At 42.9% G+C, this 23,641-nt stretch overlaps 2 protein-coding genes across 5 annotated transcripts in view; one reads left to right on the top strand and one right to left on the bottom strand.

Moving 5' to 3' along the window:
- Window positions 1-4,492: 4,492 nt before the first annotated feature.
- prdm10 (PR domain containing 10) lies at window positions 4,493-14,934 on the bottom strand. 2 transcript variants are annotated; one of them, XM_070829488.1, is made up of 23 exons: window positions 14,909-14,934; window positions 13,626-13,767; window positions 13,047-13,208; window positions 12,774-12,833; window positions 12,580-12,684; window positions 11,918-12,092; window positions 11,389-11,630; window positions 10,891-11,091; window positions 10,534-10,606; window positions 10,286-10,403; window positions 10,075-10,195; window positions 9,450-9,725; window positions 8,751-9,095; window positions 8,513-8,668; window positions 8,245-8,424; window positions 8,053-8,163; window positions 7,649-7,849; window positions 7,342-7,485; window positions 7,072-7,242; window positions 6,270-6,407; window positions 5,947-6,142; window positions 5,617-5,714; window positions 4,493-5,403 (listed from the first exon to the last, which is right to left on the bottom strand). In XM_070829488.1, exons 2-23 carry the CDS (start codon window positions 13,695-13,697, stop codon window positions 5,215-5,217), a joined length of 3,534 nt encoding a protein of 1,177 aa, XP_070685589.1. In that variant the 5' UTR covers window positions 13,698-13,767; window positions 14,909-14,934; the 3' UTR covers window positions 4,493-5,214. The 2 variants fall into 2 exon arrangements, with proteins under 2 accessions (XP_070685589.1, XP_070685588.1); XM_070829487.1 differs by lacking the exon at window positions 14,909-14,934 and adding an exon at window positions 14,637-14,678.
- Window positions 14,935-20,097: 5,163 nt separating this feature from the next.
- The window catches only part of aplp2 (amyloid beta (A4) precursor-like protein 2), a 51,620-nt gene continuing 48,076 nt past the window's right edge, over window positions 20,098-23,641 (top strand). For all 3 annotated transcript variants that reach the window (XM_070828615.1, XM_070828614.1, XM_070828613.1), the window contains exon 1: window positions 20,098-20,437. In XM_070828615.1, coding sequence (XP_070684716.1) covers window positions 20,366-20,437 — 72 coding nt within the window. In that variant the 5' untranslated portion in view covers window positions 20,098-20,365. The remainder of the gene's footprint in view (window positions 20,438-23,641) is intronic.

The raw sequence follows: 23,641 nt of genomic DNA, 5'->3' as shown, positions 1-23,641 counted from the left end.
CAAGAGATTTTGTCCCTCGGTCAGAGAAGAAAGTCAGGATTCATTCACTGTGGGCACTGTGACTGCATCACATTTCTTAGTAGTCCGTTAAATACTCAAAACCCTGGAATAACGTGTTGGACCAACAGACCAACAAGCTGACAGACACTGCTACCATAGAGCCACATTCATGGTGTGTGCTAAAACAGACAGGAAATACAGAAGACAAAACATTCAAATTCCTCTCCTCTTGTTAATTCAGAGTGCAGACAGCAGCTCAGCGATGGTGTGTGTTGCCCCGGGCTAGAAAATCTGTGTATGCCTGAGCGCGAGGTCTGATCTCTGTAATATCACTAACAAAGACTTTACACTGATCTACATGCAAAGAGCGATTGAAAACACAGGGGATGACAGATACTGCTGGAGGCTGATGTGTGTGTGTGTGTGTGTGTGTGTGTGCTTCTTTAAAGTGGTTCTCTCACACTTTTACCTCCAGCCTGGAGAGGAGAGTCTTTATGTGGGGCACGCTGGGCTCTGGCAGGGGCTCCTGCAGCACACACAGCAGCAGGCTGTGGGCCAGGGCGAGGGCCAGAGGAACGCCGCGGTCTGGGCTGCTCGACTGGGACATCCTGGAGAAATAAGGAGACCACAGTGAACATGTGTGGGACTTGTTTTACATGATTATTATCTTTCCAAGATCATATTTTTGTCATCTTGAAAAGATTGGGTCTATAAATAGTAAAACTTAAAAACTAATAAATGTAACCATTCCTATAGTTGTGATGATTAAGACAGTTGTGTTTCCTTTGTGTTTATGTTTTTCCCTAAAATCTGGATCTGTAGCAGGTGTTTTATGCTGCGAGGTGTCAGGGAACCTGATGTATGCAGTGTCTGTAGGTAAAATCTGGCCTCATAAATCTCCTTTGGTCCTTAATGTTTCCATCTGCTCTTAAAAACTGGCATCAATTTACATCAAATAATGGATAATGAATAATTGTAAAATTAAGTCTCACCATGAACACTGGTTATACCCGTTTTCAGCCATAACCTCCTGCTGTTTCCCCTGCGGAGGCCCCCCCTTGAATTGAAGCAAAGCCACTGAATAAACAAAACACGATTAGAAACTCCAGCAGGATCAAGTGAGATTCATGCAGCTGTGCTCACCTGTCCTGGCCGCAGGCAGCCCTTCAGGGCATGGACACAACCCCCCAGAGCGACCCACAGCAAACACACCAAGAGCAGCCTCCAGCACACATCCACCAGCAACTCAGAGGGGTGCGGCGGCGCCTCCACCCGGCACACCGACCACACTACACCTACTAGAGTGAAACTGTACCAGCTTCTCCACAGTCGGAGTGTCCTCAGAGTCTGTGAGATGTTTGCTGCAGCCCAGAAACAGCTGGTGTTTGGTCTGAACTGCTGCAGTAAGACAGTGAGAGCTGGTTTATTGAAAATGAAAGGGAACACCATCACATACTAAAACTAGAGCAGCCTTAAAGAAGTTTAATGTCACTTTAACATTCATTGCAGAAAAATTGTCCCTTAATTAGCATTAAATGTTAAATAGAAGATGTTTCGACAATTAAACTACTAAATCTATGAAGGCATGTTTTCACACACGACACAAGACGGACAGTTACAGATTTGCTAAGCTTCACTTTTTATTCACTGTGGTGTGTTTGGAAACCTTCTGTCCAGACGGGAATATAAGTAAAGTTTTGAGGTTACAAAACATGTCTTTATAATGATAATCCCTGAACGAGCAAGTAGTTGATAGTCACTTCTGGTGCTTTAGCTCACGTGTAATGGTATGCAGTTAGATGTGAACCCAGATGTGTGAAATGTTGACAGATATCTGCCTAATAGAGCACTAAAGAATGGGCTGTCAACATAGTCTGAGCGGAGAAACGTTCGAGCACCATCATTTCACACAGAACTCTCCTCCTTGTAGCAGCAGGTAATCAGAGTCCTGTCTCTCAAAAGCTGATTCAAATGAATGACCAGTTGTTGAATGACACACAGGTCTACCTACCTCTCTATTTTTCATCTCCACTTGGAGGATTCTTCCATCCCCCTCCTCCTTGACCTCCTCCATCCATTCACAGGCCTGGTCCAGGCCCCCTCTCTCTCTCCCTGTGCTGTAAGCCCCGGGCTTTTGCGGTGGGAAACCGTCAGCCGAGGCATGCGAGCCACACTGACACCAACATGCTGGTTGAAGCTTCAGCAGAACAATTAGCTGAACAACATTCAGCAGCTACATGTGTGATTAGTTCTGGAGCGTGACAAGCTTGTGAAACTTGTTCAACAGGATGATTTGTTTTATCTAGGTGGTGGCTTTTGTCTTTTTCCCACATTCCATCTTTGCAGGAATGCGTTTTATGAACTGATCACAGTTGTGCTAAGGACAAGCCCTGCTACGCCCAGGTACACCCAGGTACACTGAGGAGCCAACACCAACCGCTCGGCACTCCTCTCCTCATGAATCAGTCACACACTAGCAGCTATTATTAGCTCTCAGCATGTGAACAACCTGTTAAATTCATCCTTACAAGACAGATGCTTACAAATGGAATTTCCATATTAAATCATTAACCCTCAGACATAATTGAGCTGAGCGCCGTCTGTTTCCGCTGTCATGTCTAATTATGATGTTTAAAAATGCTTTCAGAGCAGTCTTTGCCAATCCCAGTCCCGCTGCCCTGCATGTTTTACATGTTTCACAGCTCCAACCCGCCTGATTCAAACGATCAGCTCATCATCCAGCTCTGCAGGAGCCTGATAACGGCCCATTCATTTGCTTCAGGTGTGCTGGAAATGGGAAAAACATCTAAAACATGCAGGGCGGTGGGCCCCCAGGAACAAGACTGTCTGGAAAACACTGCTGCACAATCCACATTCCACGTTTCCTGAAGCCATGCTGCCATCTAGCACCGGGAACAAGTATAACATCCTGACGAGTCAAACCTCAATTAACCTCAGCAGAAACTGGGAAATTGTTTGGGCACCGCGTGCCCCCGAGTTCAACACATTCATAATGAAGTGAACAGAAAACACAATGTACAGATATAAAAGAATTTAATCTCTCAACACATGGACAAAAGCAAAAAACTATCTGCAACAATAGGCGTCACTGTACACAATCGATCTCACATAATGTTCCTGCTATATTTTACATTGTACACGTCTATTGTCATAGACCAATATAAATAATGGGCACATTAATAGGATTTCACTATAGCCTTAATGAAAACCTAAGTAATTATTATCAAATTACTTGAACAAGTACCAAAAGTACTTTAACACGTGGAAGTTCCAGCACCAGGCATGAACACTTCAGCAGGACAGGTGACTGCTTTCACAAGAACTCAGTTCTTACTCCTCTCACTTTACAGTAAAGGATTATGAAACATGCTGCTAATATGGAAGTACCAAATCCAAATTAAGATTTTCTTTTAGGTAAATCAGACTGATACAGTGGAACGAGTCCATATTACCCTAAAACTCTGTATCATGTTGAGCTCCTAAGCAGTTCACCTGTGTCCCTAAATGTAACACTTCGTGTAACAATCAAGTACTTTAATACTTACATACTTCATTTGTCAGGAGTGTTAATGAGGAAAACATATTTTGTATTTGGCTTCAAGCTTCTAAACACACCCTGTAAAGATTCTTCTTTGTTAGTTAGTCATGAGTTCGCTGGTTTCAAAAGTAACCTCAGTGTAAAAAATATATATATACGTTTGTTTTTCTCCTCAGACAGACAAGTGTCAGCGAAACAAATAAACCTCAAACTGAAAATGCATATTCTTCTTTTAAAAAGAGCCTTAAGATCTCCTAAAAATATCTTGTTTTTGACCTCCAGTCATTTAACTTGCCGCCCTGATGTACAGGTGTACTCCAAGCCAACAAGCCACCAGTTAGCCGGTGTAACAGAGCACATTTCTGACCACATCCAACCACCTAGAGTGCTTTTCATCATGCTAGTGTGTCTCTTCCTTGCATGTTAGCTCCTCCCTGCGAGGATGTGAGGAAGAACTGCACGTGTTACACCTGTAAGATTCTCCAGAAGCTGCCTCTCTCCTCAAAGTGCATTTGAGAGATTGATGATGGCGGAGTGGGAACGATTTCCAGGTCATGGGATGAGAGAGAAGGAGAGGTAGCATGAGTTAGCATAACGAAAAGCAACACCTGCATCAGAGATAAAACACAGTTGGAGCAGAGAGAGCAGTAAGACAGTAAGCAGTACTCCTCCTGCTCTCTGATGCCTTTCAACCTGACTTCATCTCAATTACTTTTTACAAATGTCAAAAACAAAATCGGGTCGTGAGTTTCACACTGACTGTGTCCATGAAAATTCTGTGCAGTTCTTGTAAAACCACATGAAAAGCAAAACAGTGATGCCTGACACCCAAAGCCTTCGGTAGCGTTCAGCAAGACTTAGAAAAGTGGAACTGATGATGTTTGCTTTTCTGAATTTTTACTATAAAAACACAGGTATTGCAGTTGTGACAGGGACAAAGGAAAAGACTTCTGGGAAATGAGGACAATCCAGCATGTAAAAAAAAAAAAACAGATGTCTGACACAAAAAGGAAATGAATGGAGAAAAAAATCCCATCAGATATCAGCAACAATATGGTAACATACAATACAACAGATGCTGCGCTGGTCACTCACACTGGGCGAAAGCACGAAGGCCTATTTTTGGGAGGCCGACCGCAGGAGTGTTTTATACAATATTTTCCATATTTTTCAGTTCAGTATTTCTTTCCAGTCTTTCATTTACAAATACTATACTTTAAGAAAGGTCTGTAACTTTAAAAATATTTAAAATGAGTGCTCAAACCTGTGTAAGGACTGGGTAGCAAAACTTTCCCACCACTTCACAACAAAAAAAAAAAAAATGATTGTTTTCATTTTCCATAGTTCCATGCAGTTTCAAGGAAAAGGATTCTGAAAACTACACTTTGTGTTCAGTTTAGTTTATATATTCTGTTAAAAACTGAAACTTTGCATTTTTCTCTAAGTTTATTTTGTCTGCTTTAACATCTTAACATTTTACAGACACATAAAACTGTGCTGGTCATTAAATTCATCCCCGTTTTAGCTGTGTATGTACACAAGTCAGTATCCATGTGCATATGGCTGCCATTTATGTGCGTACGAGCTGCTGAGGTCTACATGCAGGATCAGTCTGTGGGTCTGCGCTGGGTTTGCGGAGTTCATCACTGTACAGTTCAGGGTTTTGTGATATGAACTTCGCTAGTGCCGCTGCCATTGGTGGTTGTGGTGATGATGTACTGTGTGGTGGCTTGCTGATTGGTCGACTGCTGCTCCAGATGTTCAGTGTGGGTCTGGGTTGTGGTCTGAGGAACAGTCTGTTTGGTCTCCAGTTCAGTCTGACCCTCAGAGATAACGTAGTGTGTCTGCAGGACAGGGATGAGAACATCTTCAGTGCCGCAGATAAAGGTTGACCAGGATGTAACTCACCGCACTGAAAAGTTTCTAAAAGCAAAGCTATGATGATTATTTCTACGTTTCCTTGAGTATAGGAAGAGCAAATGACAGATTTCCCATTCTTTCCTAAACCACAGCCAAATGTTCTGGTCATTTTCATCAATGAGGCAGCATCCACTCACCGTTTTCACCTGGCTGCTGTTGACTCCAGATACAGGTGTGCCGGCCTCCGCTATCACATACTGTGCATGAGGTAGAGCCATCATCTGGATCTCAGACGCTGCAACGGTAAAAAGTTTACATATTAAAAGGCAGCAACTTATTATAGAAGCACTTTTTTTCATATTTGCTGAAATTGGATGTTTAATTGGATGGGTGGGATATTTTCGGTTGGCTGCTTTCAAAATCTAGCTACTCTTGCTAGTTTCGCCAACATCACAGATCATACAACACTGAACCACTAAAACACGCAGAGTCTGCCTGGATGATGTGGGAGCATGTGTGTGACTCACGGTAGCCTCGGTAGTTCCAGTTTCCGGGTATGTAAGCGTGCTGCACAGTCCCCTGCTGCTGCTGCTGCTGCTGCTGCTGCTGCTGGGTGCTGCTGGTCTGCAGGGTGTGGCTCTGAGCTAAGGTCACAGGGGTCAGCTGGGTGGGGCTCAGCTCCTGACTAGGCTGGGAGGTGGGGCTTAGGGGCTGACCTGAGACCTGAAACAGAGTGAAGTGAGGAGATGGTCGCTGACGTATTCTGTTATCAAGCTTAACATTCTGGATCAAACAGCGTGTTAAAGTTACTCATCAGTCTAACCCCAGAGGCAGCGTAATGAGGATCTACCTGGGTGGCACCTTGTCCAGTGCCTGAGGGCTCAGTGACCTGGATGTGTTGTACCTGGATGGAGTGTTGGCTGTAGCCGTGAGGGTCATGGAGCTGGCTCACATCTACTGTCGGGTGTTGGGAATGCGGAGAGGAAGCCTGTGAAACAGAGAAAATTACTGCTTGTTGCTGATTCTTAAATTACCTCCATCTACCACAGGAGGCATTCTCATACATAAACAAAACAAGTTACTACTTTTACAATTTACCGACACAGAATTTCCATAATACCAAAATATGAAAAAAAAGCTCATCAAAAATTGTCACATTCAAATTGCTTGTTTCTTCTGCTCTTCTGATTCAGTTTACAATAATATATTGTTCAACAGTGAACTTATTTTTGGCAATTAACTAATCAGTGAAATAATATTGATGAAGTGATGTGATATTCGATCAGGAGCCTGCACAGGGCTTCTTATTTTGAGAACTGAACAGATTCTTTATGTCGTTTCTGTGTCTCACTTCCTTCCCAGCTTCATGCTCGATGCGGCCGGTTCACAGCTTCTGTCAGAAACTATTATTTTTAGCCGAGCAAGGCGGAGAGCTGCTTTTGGGACACTTCTGAAAAGTGTCATGGCAAATCTAGTGGAATCACAAGCATAAACTAGAGAGACGGCGATCAGCTCCAGTAGTCGCATCAGTTTGAATGCGATGCAGCTGTGTCCAGAGAAATCAAGCCAACAGTCAGCTTTCCCAGGATACATAGAAATTCGAAAAACACAAAAAGCAAATCTAGGCCTTAGATGAGCTCCTTAAATCTTACCGGAGCCACCTGCACCACCTGGAGCTGAATATGTTGTGGCTGCGACAGGCTGCCTCCTGCCTGAGACACAGGGATGTACTGGATCCTCTGGTAATCTCCCTGCGCTGTGCGGTAGTCTGTGGTCAGTGTTTGAGAAAGCTCCGTCATGGCCTGCGTCAACAAATCTGTGGTCTGTGGACAACATCAATCGTACAGTTATAATACCTGGTGTGTATTAATTGGCCTTTCTTCCTTCTTTCTTGTAAAAGTGACATCCGCTGAGCATCTTACCACTACAGCCTCAGCTGTGGTACCATCTGCACTGATGACGGCAGGAGCACTACTGATCACAGCTGTAGTCAGCGGAGCCGGGATAGTGTTGGCAAGTTGGGCAAACTCTGGATGCTTCTTCCTGATGTGCTGAACCATCTTAGTCTGAGACAGAAGCACAGAGAAAGTTACCAGCTGTGGTCTTGGATTGTCGAAGACACCGCATAGAAATGTGAATTAAAAGAGAGCTGTAGTCAAAATCTGTGTAAATGTTGATACAGATTTCTAATGAGGTAAAATACCGTCTCTGACAGAGCTTCATACTAACCTTGCTGCTGTACTGCTTGGCACAGTGTGGGCAACAGACCGGTGCAGTGGCAATGGTGCCGGTCAGCTGGGTGTGTGTGCTCAACATGGGGTCTGGCTCACCAGGAGCAGCCGGTCGCAACTTACGGATGCTGGGAGGCAATTCTGCCCCGGGGTGGTTCTTCAATATGTGCGCTTTCCTCTTACTGGCACTCTTATACACCTGCAGAGATCAGTCCATCATATCGATTCATAATTTATATCACACAGAGCTCAGGGTCGGAGCTTGAGGTGTAGCAGATGTTCGACTCAGAGCATAACATTCAAGCTGCACACTGCGGTGCACTCTGGAATCATTAAATGCATAAGTGATAATAAGTCTTCAGCAAAACTCACTGTGGACATGACAGGATGGACAAAACAAACCTTGTCACAATACTGACAGAAGTAGTCCCTGTTGGGCTTGATAATTGGCAGTGTTAGCTCAGGCACATCATCAATACGCATCTCTGGGTGACGCTTAGACAAATGATTGACCTGTAACCAGAAAAATAAGGCTTAAGTGTGCAGGAATTCAATAATGGCAAAAAAAAAAGCTTTCTCTGCATTGTTGCTCACCAGCATTCCTCTCCGTCTGAATCCCATCATGCACACTCTGCATTTGAACATGAAGCTCTCAAAGTCAGTGGTGGGCACCTTCAGTTTGAGGGTTTTAGAGCGGTGGATTCTGTCAGCCTTCTTGGCCTCTCTGTCAGGGTTGTGCATGCGCTGCATGTGTTCCCGCAGCTTATCTTTCCTCTTTATGTCACAAAGTGAAAAGAACTGTCACATAAGAACTCACATATCAATGAACACAAAGCACCAACTGTTAGCTCTAAATGCTGACCTTGAATTGCTTGCCACATGTTGAGCACAGGAAGTCCTTTCGGTCAGAGTGACGCAACATGTGCAAACGCAGCTTGTCTGGGCGGCAGAAGGCCTTTTCACAGTCTGGGCACTGGAAAATCTTCTCTGAATGGAAGCACCGGATGTGCTTCTTCACCTAAGGAAGACACAGTGTGTAGCCTGAACAGTGAGCTAAAAATCACAATATCATCATCCTGTAAGAGACATTTCTTACTAACCTGGATGAAGTCAGTAAATGTCTTCTTGCAGGAAGGACAAGTGAAGCAGCCGTCCACAGCATGCACCCCTACGTGGTCTTTGAGCAGGTCCAGCCTTTCAAAAGTTTCTGGGCATAAGAGACAAGAGTAGGAGCGGTTCTCTGTGTGCACCAGCAGATGGTCCTCCAGAGCCGAGTCACTCACGAAGCTCTTGCTGCAAATATGGCAGGAAAAGGCGTAAGCGTCCCGGCCGTGGACCCGCAGGTGCTGATCCAGCTTGTCTTTGTCCCGGAAGGCCTTGCCACAGTGGGTGCATTTAAAAGGACGGAAGCTCTTCCTGATGAAAAGATGCTGCAGCGCTGCATTCTGAGATGGAAAAGAGAGAGAGAGAGAGGGACTACTAGCAGAAAGGCCCTGCAGTGTTTTCTGACATGGATCCATTCCATCTGATAGATGCAATGGAGTGTGCAGGAAGGGGCATATCCTGACATGTCTCGTGAAAATAACACCATGGAAAATGACAAGAAGGAATCTTTAAACCTCATGCTTTCCTGCCATCATCAGGTGCCACCTACCTGCACATCCATCTTTGAGGGCAAGCACGCATTGAGGAAGAGAGACACACTGTTGTAAAGCAAATCATGGCCACTATGACACCAAATAAACTAAGAATTAAAACACTGCTGCATTTCGGTGAACACAGACCGTCTCCAGTCTTACCCGTATCCTCTTGGCGCGGCGTATGTCCTGAGATGTGAGGTGGGCGTCTGATTGGCTGCTCTGCGCCGGGTCCTCCTTTAATGAAACTGGCAGATCCGTGTTGGAGGGCTGGGTGAGGGACTCTGGGACCGGTTCCCCTGCAGGAGGTATGAGCTGGTTCTCTGCCTCAGTCTCAGTCTCAGCCTCTGCCTCCAACTCCATCTCCACCACCTTCAGCCCGTTCTGAGCTCCCTCCGCTCGCTCCTCCAGCGGCTTCTCCGTCAATTCCAGCATCTCCTGATTGAAAAAAGTCAGAGGAAACGGGTCATTAAAAAGAATGTTGCTAAAGGCTCAAGCATATTTCAAAAACAAGTGTAGATTTGACACACGTTTAATCTTGTCGTGCTCATTTCATATATCAGGACTCACTATTTTTAGAAAACTTCATGTGTATTTTCTGGTGAATTTTTTATATTACTTTGGTCTTATATGACTGTGATACATTCACAAGGGCTCCAACTAACAATTATTTAATTGCAGATCAATTTGTCGATTAACTTCTATGAAATTGGTAATTCATTCAAATTTCTCAAAGCTAACAAAGTAATTGATTAATCAACGCAGCACGTATTAATGCATCCCTTACTGTTGTCTTGTCCCCACCAGCATCTCCTGGTGGATCCAAACGTGTAAATTTAGGAGGGCGTCCTGGTCGTCTTCCTGTCCCAAATCTCCTCCTGCCTCTTCCTCGACCCCGGCCTCTAGATCTGAGAGAGGAAAGGAACAGTGAGCAGATCGTATGGGCTCCAACGTGGAAGAAACTAAAAAATACAAATTATGAAAGAAAAGCTTTTCACCTGCTAACACAGTTCAACTTGTCATCGTGCATGTTGAGATGTTGCTGCAGTTGTTCGGAGCTCACAAAGCGCCGGTTGCACTCATAACAAGGCCAGTTCTTCTCTTGCTCCCGGAGCACTGAAGGAGCGACAGAAAGTGAGGAGCAGGAACAGCCACCACTACTGAGCCCTACTATTGTGTGAATAGATTGTAAGGGGACACGTGCAGTCACAGCAGAGCTGAGACATGATGCTGAGCAGACGCTCACCTTTTCTCTCTTCTTCTGTAACATCATGGATCTTCTGATTGACAAACTCTGCATATGATGCTGCATACCACACCTGCAGGGGGAAATATCATTAAAAACAAATTCATATTCAGAGTTACTGGGACTGATTCACTCCCCTTACAGCTGAGAATAACATCTGGCTCTCACTAGATTTCCAACTTTTTGCTGAACTGAAGTAAACTGAACTTCCTTTCCAGTTGGTCAGTAACTTTGCCTGTCTACTGTTTGGTGCTGGGCAGGTAGCAGGCAGGTGTGAACATTTTGTTTCATTACTTTGCACACTCAGTGGAAAAATGTACAGCACCATGGATGAAAACAGCACAACACAGGACTGACCTTAAGCTCCTGTTTGGGTTGGATGTTCTTGATGGTTGCATAAAATATCTCGGAGCCGTACTGATAGGCCACCAGGTTCTGCTCCAGGTGGTTCTGAGCAGGTCTCACAAACATCATCCAGTTACAGCTGTCCTCATCAGAAAGGTCCAACCACAAGTCGTCAGACTTCTCTCCATCCTTCTCTGCATCCAGCATGCACAGCTAAGACAACAAGCAAATAACAGATCAGAGATCAGACTGAAGGAGTGCAACCTTAGATCTTGTTAGGACACTTCTGGCTGTTTGGCTGTGATTACTTTATTCCAAACAACACCGAAATAAAAAACGTTTTCAAGTTTTCACTTTCTGTGGCCAAAAAGTGCAACATCAGAATATCAGCTATAATGGGACAGTCATCTTAATAGAGACACTGTAGCTCAATACCACAATAAACAAAGCACAACCAAAGAGCTCGACAGCAATCAAATAGAAATTAATCATGCAGAAGCAGTGATTTACCTTCAGATGAATGTAGTGTTCCTGCAGTTCACTCTGAGGAACCAGCGGTCCCTCCACAGGACCAAACTGAGTGCGCTTTGGGATGCGTCTCTTGGAGAACACCCCCCCCAGGAAGCGATCTATGTAGAGGACCAGAGGCAGACTGGCCCGAGCCTTGGACATCACCGGCCGGTTGGGGATGGGGTGCAGCGGGCCGTGCTTCAGACACACAGAGGGGTTGGTGTTATTACACTCCTCGCACCCTGAGAGGCCACAAAAAGATAAAAATCAATACGACAGAATCACCACAGCAGAAATAAAACGTTAATTTGGTCTAACTGTTAATTTATGATAAACTTATTTTACTTAAAACAGACATTCAATATAACAGCTCTGCAACAAATACACGATGTTAGGTAAAAACTACTAGGAGGTCAATGCCAAGGCAGTGAGCTGAGTGTATTAACTAGACCATCGTTCTTCATCACGCAGAAAAAGACGTAATGCTCTACACGTTACGAGCGTTACGACTGTGGGAGGCGTCACTCACAGAGGCTGTGAGGGTTGAATGACGGAGGCTCACGAGGCTCCCAGTCATCCATCTCAGAGTCTTCATCCTCCTCTTCGTCAGAGTCGTCCGTGGAGTCTGTGGCCCCGAGGGGACTGGTGGGGGGGTCCGCCATGTCAGCCATGGAGGGGAGCGAGTTGGACGCAGATAGCTGCTCCTGCGTGTGTGAGATCATTTCACAAGAGTCACCACTCACTCAGCTGCTCTGTTTATCCTAATAACAAGTTCCCATCTTCTGCATTGGCTTGATCACATGTAGCAATGCAACAGAAATTAATATAAAAGAAAAGATAAATGTATCCTTTGATAGTTTTACACAACTAGATACAATTTATTCATCATCATCCTCATCATCTGTGCATATAAAAACTAATTTACTGATTCACTAGAATCAAGAAACAACAATTTATTGTCAGTTTCTGAGAGACAAACACTCAACAATCATATATATTATATGTCATTATACTGTATCTACACGGCAAATAGCTCATTGTAAATAAGACCTAATTACCTGCTGGAATAACAAAATAACAATATTTCTGCTATCACTGTGTAAGTGCTGATGTTTGCTGATGTTTCCCTGCTATAAACAAACACTTTTTATTCATTTTAAAAGGTAAACAGCACAAACAATATGTCCTCACCTGAGAAACTGGCTCCAGGATAGCTTGGGGCGCCTCTGCTACGTTACTGAGAACATGCAGATTGGCAGCATTCATGTTCTGCCCACTGGGCAGCAAAACTGTGACCTGCGAATGAGACAACATTGCTTTAAGGTTCAGTATTATCTTGGTGGTGCACAGCTAGTCAGTCACATGATATTACCTGGTAAACTCACCTGTTGAGTTGTACCATCCTGCTGGATGTAAGCCACTTGTGGCTGTTCAGCAAATACAGTCTGAAAGAAAAGTTTAAGTTTAAACGTTTAAAACACGAAAGTAAAAACATATGAAGTTCTTAAAGGGATTAATTAGGATTTTTTTTTTTTTAACGTTACAAAAAGGCAGTCAAGAATGGTTGTTGGATGCATGTTGCTGTAGTTACTGGTGTCATTTAAAAGCTTGAAATCTCAGGTAAAAATGTCTCTGCTGTAAATAAGATCCATCCTTACCTGACTGCCATCTGCAGGGTGTATGTAGACCAGTGTGTGCTCTGCAGACTCCACAGAGGTATAAGAGTTCCCATCTGCTGTGTAAACCACCTGCTGCTGTCCCCGGTCCGCCTGATCTCCACTGTACACTATCTGGGCCACTGTGCCGCCTTCAAAATGCACCTGCAACATGCGCGCACCACAGAGAAAGGCTTTGAATGACCTGCAGCATCTTTACTACACTCTCTGCCTCCAATTGCTCTTCTATTAACTTTTTAAAAAAAAACAATCATGGTACACAAAGTATATTATGAACAAATGAGTTTTTGGCCTCCTCAGCTGCTTTTGAATGGGAGGAGCTACTACTTCTACACAATCTATTCTATTAGTTAAAACTTTAAAAGTGAAGGGTACATTTTGGGATTTAGCAGCAACTCATTTCAGCAGACAGAGGTGAGTTTTCTTTTTTTGGCAAGTAAGTAAGTTAAATCCTGAAATGCCTAATCTGTCCTCTGACAAAATCAAATGTGCTGCATCCTTTTTCCATCACTTTGGACTCTAATTTAGCAGCTCAGGAGCCATTCGGACAGGACGGCTGACCTGTGTGCCGTTGCCTGCCTCAGTGTTTGCGGTTTGACTCCACACAGCAGAGGGTTCCTGCTTGGTCTCCATGGCAGCACGATGCCAGGCCTGTCGCCAACCACGTCACCTATAACTTCACTCTGGAGATAGCCAGGGATGCCTGTAATGCACACAGACAAAAAGATGGGGGGTGATTTAAAAATGACCTGTAATCATAATAATAATAATAATAATAATAATAATGCAATAATAGGTAATAGCACAAACTGTTTAGGGGTTTTTAATAAGAATTTGACTGCAAAGGGCTGCATGTCTTCTGATGTATTATTTCAGACAGATGTTTCTCTCTGCAGACATGTGTTTATGGTGAATGAATGGCTGATGGAGTCTCTGTTGTCAAAGTCATATTATGCACTAGACCCGCCTGTGAAGGCAAAAGCTGTTTGCCTGCAACAACCAGGCACTGCAGCAGCCATATCTGTGCAAAGTGGCACTCAGTTCGACCCCATGTCCCGCCTGCATCTGAGATTTTAGGGTGCAGTTTAAACTCAGCTGACATGACATGCACGCCAGAATGAAGCAGCGTGTCTCTTGGTGTGCAGAGCGGCCACACACGACTCTCTGCGGGGGTACGGGGCGAAACGCGGGTTTACGTTTGCTCCGGAGGCCGCCCGGTAAACGGGGACTAAATACGACCGCATGTCGGCTCAAAAGCCACCGTGAAAAATCACCAGTGTGGGAACTCATTCAGAAACGCAGTTGGTATAATCAATAATAAATTCAATTCCCCCCTATTTTAACCCCGCAGGTTCTCAGTCCCAACTGGACCATACCACAAAAACCAGCGCTATAGAAACCCGGGCATTTACTGCACCGCAACATTAGCACAACGGCCATTTAGTCCCAATGTAAGGCCGACCATGGAGCCAAACATAACTTGTCAGGCTCCAGGACGCGGATCACACTCTGCCAATAGTAACACAGGTGGTTTAGAGGCGCTAAAAGCCCGAATAATTTGGGTAGACCCACCCGTCCCCCCGATCTAGTTGAGCCCAGCCCTTCAGGTCTACAGTGAACAAGGAAGAACGGGATCCATTTTGGGTGGGACTAACAACAACAACCGCATCCGAAGAGACCCAAAGAAAATATACACATTTTCTACCGGTACAACTGCGCCAAAAACACCCGCACATTTAATTTATATTAACAGAAAGGCTACCGAGATGTCGAGCTACAGAACTGGCCGTGAAGCAATTCCCAGTTTTCTTACATTTTGTGGAAAGCGTACAAGTTGTTCTTACCTCAGAATGGTAGCTGCAGAGATGGCTGCATTGCATATATTAACATAATCTGCCTAGCAACACGCAAGAACGTGGCTTCTGATTGGTGCTTGTTCACTCGAGAGCAGGAGCGATTTAGGATATTTTTTATTTTTAGGATATTTGTCTTCACGAAAACGATTATAAACTCTATAAAATTAAATAATAAGTTACTACAGTTTACTATGTTGGCGCCAAGGTGATTTATTAATTGCGGTTATAACGATATAATCAATTTTTATATTAATCCATGATTTTAGAACAGCCAATCAGAAAATTCAAACACCGACGTCGTCCAATTGAATTAAAGCTTCAGTTCAAAGCTGTACTTTCTTCTATTTTGCACAGCTAGCTTTAGCTAACGTCACTTAAATGTTGGACAGTTCGTGAAAAAATATAAATATGTGATTTACACATACATAAATATATATATTCAGGACAAATGTGGCGGTTACTGTTGGCTGGCATCTATATTTAGTGTGTGTGCTGCCCTCCGTTGGTCACAGAGAGGAGAAAATGATCAAGTTAGCATCAATATAGCGCTGATTGATTTAGCATTACTTCCGGTAAATACTTTCAAAATACAGTGCCCAAACTGAAACAGCCCAAACTAACATAAACTGTCATGAAATTATCGTGAAATTGTTTTTTCAGTTTATAGTCTAAACCTCTGCATTATTCAGTGGGAATAATGCTTATCTTAATGATTATTTAAATGCTTTATCAATAGGGTCAGTAGAGATGAATACTTATGTTGAAAGTATTTGTGTAATAAGACACTTAAAAAAGTAAAATAAAGTCCTATAACATGTAATTATATCATTACTATCAACCATAGCAGAGACGGTACGTTTGACCAATTTATTTAATAATAATAATAATAATTTATTTCTATAAAGCAAACTACTTCCGGTGGATACTTTCAAATTAAACGAGCCTAAACTCTAATCAATACTTGGTTCAAACCAATGAGATGATTACCTTTTAAATATTGGCCACATTTCGATATTTCAATCACATATTCCTCAGTGAGAATAATACAGAAATTAATCTGGATGATTAATATTGTGATATCAATATGGAGAGTCATTGTCAAGACAAACAATAGTGTGATTATTACTTCCGGTTAAAACACTTGAAATAAAACAAATAAAGATGTGGTGATGCACTATAGCCACGGGAGGGCAGTGCATACCCATGATTAATAAAAACATTGATTAAAGCCATCCCCTCAGCTACCAACAACAGTCTTGAGGAGTCTAAGAGGAGAATTTCTCTTCAGGCCTTGATGTTTTATGCAAAAATATTTATTGGTCAAGGAGAACAGAGAGATTGTCAACACAGTGTGATCACCCACTGATGCCACCTTAGTTGTGAAGTTTGCCTCCTGTGATTCAACACATGGGCTGCCAAAAATATGCATGAATAATATGAGTGAATTAGTTCTCTGGTTTCTAAACAAGGAACCATGGCCATCTGTGTTACCCCTGATCACGTTGTATGGATCTCCAGGTCACCATCAGCACATTATCAGGCAGAGGACATCCTGTCTTGTGATGTCTGGAGCTCAGCCCAGTTATCTCCTGTGGCCTTGGTTATCCTATAACAACACTGCTTGTGTCCTTATCCAGAGGGCGCCGGCCAACCCAAACAACCACAACCACAGACAGAGACATGGCCTCCCCAGCTTTAAGTTTCACAGATGTCCTGAAGGAGTTCAAAGAAGGAAAACTCCCTCACAACGACGGCTATACACCCCAACAAGTGGACTTAAAGGTGTGTGTCTCTGTAAGTGGATGCAAAGGAGATTAAAAGCAAAATGCGAATGAGTGAAATCATGTAGGAGAACGGGTGCTGTTACCTGTTACCTAATGCAGACCTCAAACTGAAGATAAAATTCAGTCCTAATGTCGACAAACTCCCTCATAAAGCTGGAAGGACCATTGAACACACAGTAGTTTAGCCCCTGTAGTTTTAGCTGCACAAAATACAGGCAATCATTTGACAGCCTGTTTCACCAATTGACTACAAAACACTTATTCTGTGAGCTGTTTTAGAGCTCTGTGAGTTATTATGACTAAAGTTATGGGTGTATTTTTGCTTGAAATTGTTCCTTTTGCTCCTCACGTGATATATTTCTGTGGAAGTTTTCAGCAACGGCCTGATTTAGGACATTTAGGAGAAAATTTAATTGTCTTATTTGATTTTAACTATTCGACTAAGGCAAGCTTCTATAATTCACCCTAACAATAAACACTAATCACATTATGTTTGTAAATTAAGTATATAAAAATGAGCTCTATGTTCCTATAACCAAAGAAAAGGTGAAACTTTCTGGACTTCAGTCACCTGAAGAGTTAAAACTAATTTAGAAGAAATTACATCTCTGTTTTTCACTCAGGAGTTGTTTGTTTTTTTCCCCTAGGTAACGTGGCATCAAATTGACACACCTCAAGATTAAATGTAACATGTGCAAACTCAGCTTGTTCTAACACGTCTGACGGCTGGCGTTTGAGAAATTAATAACCACTGAGAGAGCGCAGCCTGAAGCTAGGATCCAATTTACATGATGCTTTTTTTCAATAAGCCATCAGAGAGAAATACAGGCGGCAATCTGCAGAGAAAAGAAATGAGTCGGGGACAACATAATCAAATCACAAAAGGCTGATGGTGTGTGTGTGTGTGTGTGTGTGTGTGTGTCTTTTGTCTATTAATACAGCCAATTGGACAAAGAAAATGAAATCTGCATTTATCACGAAGCCTTCAAAACAAAGACAAACGTTCCTCTATTTGGAACATTCGCTCAGTTTTTCTCTTTGTAATATCCAGAATAGTCTTATACAGTAAAAGAAGAAAAGCCTAATTCACAAAAGTTACATATCAAATGAGATTTCATTAGAAATCATCCTAAAACAAGCATTTGTTAGCTCTCATAGGGAAGTTGTACCACCCAGAGCTTAAATGTACTTAACTGGCATTACAGAATACTTTATTACGTGTAAAAGAGCCCTGCATTCAAATAAAGGACAGAAATATTACTGGTAAAATAATATTATTGGTAAAATACACAGAAAGTAGCAAAAGTAATTCTGTAATGTGAGAATTTTCTGCTTTTGTGTGTTTTATATGATTATAAATTGAATATTTTTGGACTGTTGATCACACAAAATAAGACATCTGGAGACATCACACTGTGAGATGTCCCACTTACATGTATAACAGTGGCTCATGTTATATAATCTGACTGTGTTTTATATGTAAAACTGAATACAGCTGTCAGATAAATGTATTTGTGCAGTAAAGGCTACAAATTTTCCCTCAAAGTTTTGTGTAAGCAGTTTTCAAATGGGAAACTGAGATGTAGCTCATTTTAACTACTTTATAAACTGTTGGTTAGTTATTAACTGATCAATTCTTAGTGGAAAAATCTCTACACAGCTACTACAGCTTTAATATAAATGTAGTGGAGTAAAAAGTGCACAAATTACCTCGAAGATATAGTGAATAAATAATGGATAATGCTCAAGGAAATCAAGAAACGTGAATACAAAATATAAAGATACGAAACAGAGATATTTACGATACTGAATATAAGAATAAAGATACATTTATTTATGTATTCAGTTTTTAGGAACCAAAACTATGGTTATGTTCAGGAACATACATCTGTGTGTGAATAGCATCTGTCTGGAAAAATGTATATTTTATCTTATCTGAGCAAAATAAGCAGTAAGAGGTGCCTATACATTCATTAGTAGTAGCAGTAATAGTGGTGGTAGTAGTAGTAGTTGTTGTGGTAATAGTAGTAGACATTGTAGTAGTATTAGTAGCTGCATCAGTAGTATTAGTACTAATAGCAGTAGTATTAGTGGTAGCAGCATCAGTAGTATTAGTACTAATAGCAGTAGTACTAGTACTAATAGTAGTAGTATTAATAGTAGCAGCAGCATCAGTAGTAGTGGTACTAATAGCAGTAGTATTAGTACTAATATTAGTAGTATTAGTAGCTGCATCAGTAGTATTAGTACTAATAGTAGTAGTATTAGTACTAATAGTAGTAGTATTAGTAGCTGCATCAGTAGTATTAGTACTAATAGTAGTAGTATTAGTACTAATAGTAGTAGTATTAGTACTAATAGCAGTAGTATTAATAGTAGCAGCAGCATCAGTAGTATTAGTGCTAATAGTAGTAGTATTAGTACTAATAGTAGTAGTATTAATAGTAGCAGCAGCATCAGTAGTATTAGTACTAATAGCAGTAGTATCAGTACTAATAGTAGTAGTATTAGTACTAATAGTAGTAGTATTAATAGTAGCAGCAGCATCAGTAGTATTAGTACTAATAGCAGTAGTATCAGTACTAATAGTAGTAGTATTAGTAGCTGCATCAGTAGTATTAGTACTAATAGTAGTAGTATTAGTACTAATAGTAGTAGTATTAGTACTAATAGCAGTAGTATTAATAGTAGCAGCAGCATCAGTAGTATTAGTACTAATAGTAGTAGTATTAGTACTAATAGTAGTAGTATTAATAGTAGCAGCAGCATCAGTAGTAGTGGTACTAATAGTAGTAGTATTAGTACTAATAGCAGTAGTATTAGTACTAATATTAGTAGTATTAGTAGCTGCATCAGTAGTATTAGTACTAATAGTAGTAGTATTAGTACTAATAGTAGTAGTATTAGTAGCTGCATCAGTAGTATTAGTACTAATAGTAGTAGTATTAGTACTAATAGTAGTAGTATTAGTACTAATAGCAATAGTATTAATAGTAGCAGCAGCATCAGTAGTATTAGTACTAATAGTAGTAGTATTAGTACTAATAGTAGTAGTATTAATAGTAGCAGCAGCATCAGTAGTATTAGTACTAATAGCAGTAGTATCAGTACTAATAGCAGTAGTATTAGTACTAATAGTAGTAGTATTAGTATTAATAGTAGCAGCAGCATCAGTAGTATTAGTACTAATAGCAGTAGTATTAGTACTAATAGTAGTAGTATTAGTGGTAATATTGCCACCCTCACTGTCTCTGCCCCCCCCCCTCTCTCCCTACAGTCACCATGGTGGGGGCAGTTCATGCTAAGTCGCCTCTGAGGGTGGATGTCTTGCTGCCGGCCGCCTGGTGGCGCAGCGCTACCCAGCATGCTCAGTGTGCGGATCGGATGAACCAGAGGAGGGAGGAGGCAGCAGAGGCAGAGCAGCCGCGCCACCGACTCACGGTCCACATTTCAGGAGGAGACCGACACTCAGGCTCCCTCCAACACTGTCGGTCGAGCTCGGGTGACAAAACAAGCGGAGCGGGACTCTCCACAGGACTCTCCGGGACAGATCACCAGATCACCCCCAGGACTTGGCTCTCTATCCCCCCGGACGGCACTTTACGCGTATAGCTCTCAGGATATAAGTTATTTACAGTAGCATAAGCGGAGATCCTGGAAGATGGGTTCAGTCCCCGCGATATCGGTCCTTATTTTGGGCATTGTGGTTCCAGCGCTGGCCGGCTACATTGAGGTATGTAATCTGATTTTTTCCCCCCTCTTGGTGTAATCTGCACCAGGTTGGTCTGATTTGGATCAAAACGCCTGTGTGTGTGTTTTGCGCATGCAAAAGCAAATCTTTTCGGCCTATATTTCACCTCTCTTCACATGAGGCATTTGTGGCTAAGCCCTGCTGATCTCCTAACGAATGCACTATTTAATTTATCACCGCTTCATGTAACTGTATGTTTGTGTTAAGCTTTTACTGCATCTCCCACACTGGAGATTTGACCACAGTGGTTTCTGTTACAGTGTCAGGATTTACATAATACTTGTTTTTATATAGTTTTATAGGTTGGACGCGTGTTCATGGATGCTGATATAATATCAGATCTGGTTAAATATTAAAGAGCTTGTGTTTCAGGTCATTCTTGGCCTCACTGCTGAGCGCTGATTGCAGGTTGCTGGTGTGAGTTGAACAATGTGGGGCCGGAAGGTGCTGTAAGAAGAATTACAGCAGGGTTTGCTGCAGAGATCAAATGAAAGACAGCTGTGGCTTCGTCAGGCCTTTGGGGACACACACGACCTCTGCAATGGATCACAAACAGCATGCTGCCTGCTTTAGCAACAGTTGTGTCCATCATGTGTGTGTGTGTGTGTCAGTGTGTGTTATTTTGTAAGCAGAGAGGAGGAAATCCTTCACCCAGGCATTCAAACTCCAGCTTATCCTGTGCCAACACAGGATGGCCCCCTCTGGGACCAGATCTGTGGCGCAGACAGGCCCCTGTTCTTCCTCACTAGTGTCTTTTAATGTGTTATTTTGGCAGGTCTGGTCTGTATGTGCACCACCAAAATGCTCCATTTGTTAGACCCAAATGTAGGTCCTCCTGTGCAAACACACCCACTCACACACGTGCACACACTCCTTACCGACCTGATGTCCTATTTTCCTGCTGGCTCACCAGTTATTGTCCCTGGACACGGATGCCTGCAGTGTCAGACGTGTGTGTCAGCGGATAACAATGCGCCCATTTTCAGAGCAAACGGCCCTCGCACCCCCACCCCCTCAGAGGATAAACACAAGTGTTCCTGCTCACTGTTGAAGCAACCATGACAAAACATTTTAACAAGACGTCTCCTCCTGGCACTATTGTGCGCCGTGCAAAGTGGTTATCAGGGAACGTGTCTCGCTCCCCTACATTTGCGACAAAAACCTCGGCCATTTTGAGACAGTATTGGCTGGCATTGTGTGCGTATGGAGGGGAATAATGGTTATTATGTCCCCAACAAAATCTATGCAGCTGCTCTCTCTCTCTCTCCACAAAGACCAGTCCCCTCTGCAATGATTGCCTCCTCAGTCAACCTTCCTAACCGCACAGATGTGCTGATCGATACTCTACAGACTCTCATGAGATGATTAATGGATGAAATCAATGCATTTTCCTGATCAGTCACCCAGATTAAATTGAGAAATTTATGGTGGCTGCCGTGCGCCTCGACAGTAAGGCGCATGCTGAGGATTCCTGTGGTTAATCAATGGCTGCCCAGAAGGACAAGGCTTTTTTCTTTGTTTGAGATGACATTTTTACTTGCAGTAAAACATCCCATTCATGGACTACAGATATTCATAAGCCTGTGTACTGTCTACAGGAAACCTTTGACTTTGTACTTGAGTGGTAAGAAACAAGCACCTGAATTAGCACCTGTAGGGCAAAACACAACAGTGAGTCAGACAGAAGGGGAAAAGCCAACACCCCAAAGAAATGACTACATAAATCCATGAGATTTGTGATTCGTGATGACTCAAAAACAAGGCGAGTTAAACATCTACATATCTTTCCTGTGAGATTCTCAATTGTTTCAGCCATGTCAGGACTTGGCTGGCCCAAAACCAGCTGCTTTTGCTGTTGTTTGTCAGTGGAGCTGCTGCCGTGTGCAGCCCGGGCCCTGCCAGCGAGCTTGCAGACACGCAGCTGAGGCAGATATTGCTGTCCTGACATGCTGACTGCACTCGCTCCCCTGGACCTTGAGCCTGAATTTACGAGGGCTCCTCAGAGACACACTCACTGTCGGTCAGGGATGGTTAATCCCCCCCTCGTCCACCTCTCTTCTTCCATTGTTCCTCATCTCTTCGCATGTTGTGATTGTGGAGGTGTCATCGGACTGGAGCGGCCCTCTTGTTCACAGTTCCTCCTTTTTAAGCGTATTGGGATTAGCCAGCTACTTCAGCTGTGTAAACGGGTTTGTTTTGTCACATACCTGTGAGAGTGCCAGATTGTGAGCTTTTGTTTCTTCAGCTGCGTTTCCCCCCCCCCTCTTGCACCTGAACATGTCAATGTTGCAGGCTTCACTGTCTGCAGTGGCTTCTAAAGAGGTTTTGCCCTTGTGATTTCTAGCTCTTTCCTCTCTGGATCTCGCCTTTTAACGTTATATCCCCGTTTGTATCCAAAAACAATGAGCAGGGGTTGATTTCATGTTCATGTGGCGAATCCAGGGTGAGCAGCTGTGTCTTTTCTGGAGCCAAATTAGAAATATGGCGCAGGCTAGAACCACATAGCAGGTTTACCCAGAGAATTGCGTCACGCTAAGGCATTTGCTGATATGGCTCCCACTGGATTAATGGAATAGAGAATATCTGCCTACCACTAACAGTTAATGCATTCAGTACATTTTATTCTCTGCTGACTTAAGCTAGCAGAGATTTCAACAGCCATGACACACGGCGTAAAAATGACTGAGCGTTACACAACATCAGATTTTTGTGCCTGTCGTGAAATTAAAAAAAACGATATGTTGTTGTTTTCCCTCCAGTGAGCCTGTAGCGTCAAGTACATCAACACGTGTTTGAATTTAAGGCAAGATTGAGCTTGTGTGGAAGAGATTTAAAAAGTGTGTTACCTCGTGCCGGTGGAGTGACTTCGGCTTTATGGGGTGCGTTTGCAAACATGTACCAGTCAGAGTGGCTCTAGAGGAATCCACACATGTGCTGGATCCTTGAGCACGGGGAGAAGAAGATGTAAGGAGAAGAATCTGTCCAGCATAACCCCAAAAATATGACTGTGGTACTGCGCTTATTGATCTTGGGTTGCAGTCTTCCTGCAGCAGCATTTTTTTTTTCTCTTATCATCCATAGTCTGTGTGCGTGCTTGGCTGTGTGCTTGTAGGTGAGCGCTGACATTAAAGCGTGCTCCTGTGTGCTTCCATGTGTGTATTTGCTCTGGATACGGGCTGATAGTGA

The sequence above is a fragment of the Pempheris klunzingeri genome, chromosome 4 (genome assembly GCF_042242105.1).
Source record: "Pempheris klunzingeri isolate RE-2024b chromosome 4, fPemKlu1.hap1, whole genome shotgun sequence".
NCBI classification, from domain to species: domain Eukaryota; kingdom Metazoa; phylum Chordata; class Actinopteri; order Acropomatiformes; family Pempheridae; genus Pempheris; species Pempheris klunzingeri.
This window is presented reverse-complemented; position numbering and strand designations above follow the sequence as displayed.

Excerpts from the sequence above, each read along its gene's own strand:
- prdm10 (XM_070829488.1), bottom strand. The coding sequence starts at position 13,697 with ATGGAGACCAAGCAGGAACCCTCTGCTGTGTGGAGTCAAACCGCAAAC. Across the intron at positions 11,631-11,917 it reads ATTCAACCCTCACAGCCTCT|GGTGCGAGGAGTGTAATAAC; the intron begins GTGAGTGACGCC and ends GTGGCCTCTCAG. Across the intron at positions 7,486-7,648 it reads CCAAGCAGTACAGCAGCAAG|ACTAAGATGGTTCAGCACAT; the intron begins GTTAGTATGAAG and ends CTTCTGTCTCAG.